General features: G+C 38.2%; 1 protein-coding gene across 1 annotated transcript in view; it reads right to left on the minus strand.

The window, feature by feature from the left end:
- fubp3 (far upstream element (FUSE) binding protein 3) overlaps positions 1-2,528 on the minus strand; it is a gene marked incomplete in the record, with an annotated part of 22,908 nt that overhangs the window by 12,374 nt on the left and 8,006 nt on the right. Inside the window, 2 exon segments of the mRNA XM_035668323.1 lie at positions 1,691-1,762; positions 1,917-1,966. Coding sequence (XP_035524216.1) covers positions 1,691-1,762; positions 1,917-1,966 — 122 coding nt within the window.

The raw sequence follows: 2,528 nt of genomic DNA on the forward strand, positions 1-2,528 counted from the left end.
ACATACATGTCTTAAACTCAGATTTAAAAAGACCAGTGAGTAGGATTTAGTGGCATCTAGCAGTGTAGTTGCAGATTGCAACCAACTGAACCGCTCGCTCTCTATATCCGGAGCCAGTGGTCTGTCTGCTCGGGTCTACTGTAGAAACAGTTTAACATGCTGGTCTCCGTAGAAGTAACAAAAACACAATGATTCTTATTTTCAGGTCATTATAAACTAATGAAAACATCCCTGTGAATATTATATTACATCTGCCAATAGATCCTGCTAAATGATACACACTGGACCTTTGGTGAGCAGATCAATGTGAACATCCACTGTATGTCATCCAAGTAAAGGAATACTAACCAACTTATTTTCACTGAAGGGGGATTAAAATACTTTTTATGCCTTTAAGGCATTTTAAGGGCTTTATTAATAGAGCTGACAGTGGAGAGTCCACAGGGACAAAAAGCTAATTGTTTTCCAAACCAGTTCAATAGCCGTTCAAAGCCAAAAAGAACATTTATTCAAATATAAAAAAGCATCACTTTTGACATTCAGACAACGGATGTATCAGACAAATGTGGCAAGACCAAAACTTTGTAACGTCACTACAGGAAGCACACGGTCACGGTGTCAAGACGGCAACACTTCAGTAACAAAAAACTGCAGTTCCTCAAACAACCACTTGTGGCTGGCTAGAGAAGTGCTCAATCTCCATAAGGCCCCATATTAAAATGTCACAACTTTACAGCAGAAATAAACACGTGGTAGTCAGCTCCTGAAACACTCCATGTATTCGCCCAGTTTATCCAGGATAACCGACCACACTGAGCTTTACAGCGGCTCTTCAGAAACCTCTGTATAATGTCTCAGAGACTACGTCCATTTTTAAATTATACAGTTTATACAACACACAACCCACAGGACATAGTCACCTGTTGCCCAACTTGCCTGCTTGTGCAATCTTACAACAAATTACCAGATTGGTACAACCTATTGTCTCATATCAACAAGACTGTACAGGTAAGAATGCCAACAGCCTGCCAAAAGGTTACGCCTAGAAAGTGCAGTACAGGACCAAAACCTTTTCAGCTTGGACGTTTCTGTGTGCCAATGATTTATTTTTCAAAGCACTGTATATGCTGAAAATATCTGGAAACCACACTCAGCCTGGCCCAAATACTCATTTGCCATATTGAAGTTGTGACCTGGACCTGGAGAGGCGGGGTACACCCTAGACATTACACCTACGGACAATTTTATAATCACCAACTAACCCTAACTTGCACATGTTTGGACTGTTAGGAGAAAGCCATGCAGGCAAGGGGGAAAAATGCTCCACACTGAAAGGCCCCATTAGAAATGTTTATATATGTATTAGAAATGCTGAATACAGGAACTTGAGTGTGGTCAATGTAACATGAATAGCCGTCACAAACTTGAGATCTTGTGAGCCAAATCATTGTACGACATGTCATGGAGATTACTTTGGCATTGGTCAACTATCACACTGACCGTTTACACTTTCGCCCTTTTAAAATATTTCCAACACTGTTGCACATGAGGAGAAACACTGGCCCCAGATTCTACTGCCACTATAATTTCCTTTTATAGTTCATGTCTCCCATTGTGGCCTCTGAGGAGCCAAATGATCTTTCACATTTAAAAACAAAAGGCTTAGATTATGTGTTTAGTCAGAACTTACCAGAAGCAATCTGGATCTTACAACCTGATTCCAGCTGAATTCTTGAGATCTGCTCTCCTCCTTTTCCAATGACTAGAGGGGAGGGGGAGAGAAAAGGACAGTTTAAAGCCTTTTTTAATTTAGATAGGGTCCCCAAGCAGTGACCCAAAAACTGAGTAAAACGTCAATACCGATGATTGCATGTCAAACAGTAATACTGACTATAATGAACTAAAGGGCTACTTACTGAATCCCACCATCTTATCAGGCACTTTGAAGTCTTCTGTCGCAAGAGCCCTAGGAGAGATTAGGACATGATCAATAACACTGGCTGACCAAAGAAAATTAAATCCAGATACATCTAATAACAGACTCTTTTCTCTAAACTAACTTAAAACATGCAACAAATGATTAATATATTTATTATTTAGACAAAACAAATGCCAAACACTGTTTCCCAGAGGTTGGTTTATTCAAATTGTTTCTTTTGTCTTACAAACATCCAAAACCCAAAAGATATTCTGCTTACTATCATAGATCATCAAGACCAGAGAACCAGTGAACGTCTGGCATTTTTGCTTAGAAAATATTTAAACAATTATTTAAGCATATTGTTTGAAACTGTTGAAACTTAAAATTGTTTCTGAACAATTTTCTGTCATTGTTTACTTCATTTTTCAAGTAAAAAATGCCAAACATTTGCTTGTTCCAGCTTCTGAAATGTGAAGATTTTTTACTTCATTTCCTATCATAGTGAAATCTTTTGGTTTGGGACTGTTTGTTTGACAAATTATGTGACTTGAATATGTTATCTTGTAGTCTGGTAAACTACATTCAGTACATATATTTTTTTATTTCA

Source organism: Morone saxatilis, unplaced genomic scaffold, assembly GCF_004916995.1.
Source record: "Morone saxatilis isolate NCDOM2014 unplaced genomic scaffold, NCSU_SB_2.0 Contig21, whole genome shotgun sequence".
Lineage (NCBI taxonomy): Eukaryota > Metazoa > Chordata > Actinopteri > Moronidae > Morone > Morone saxatilis.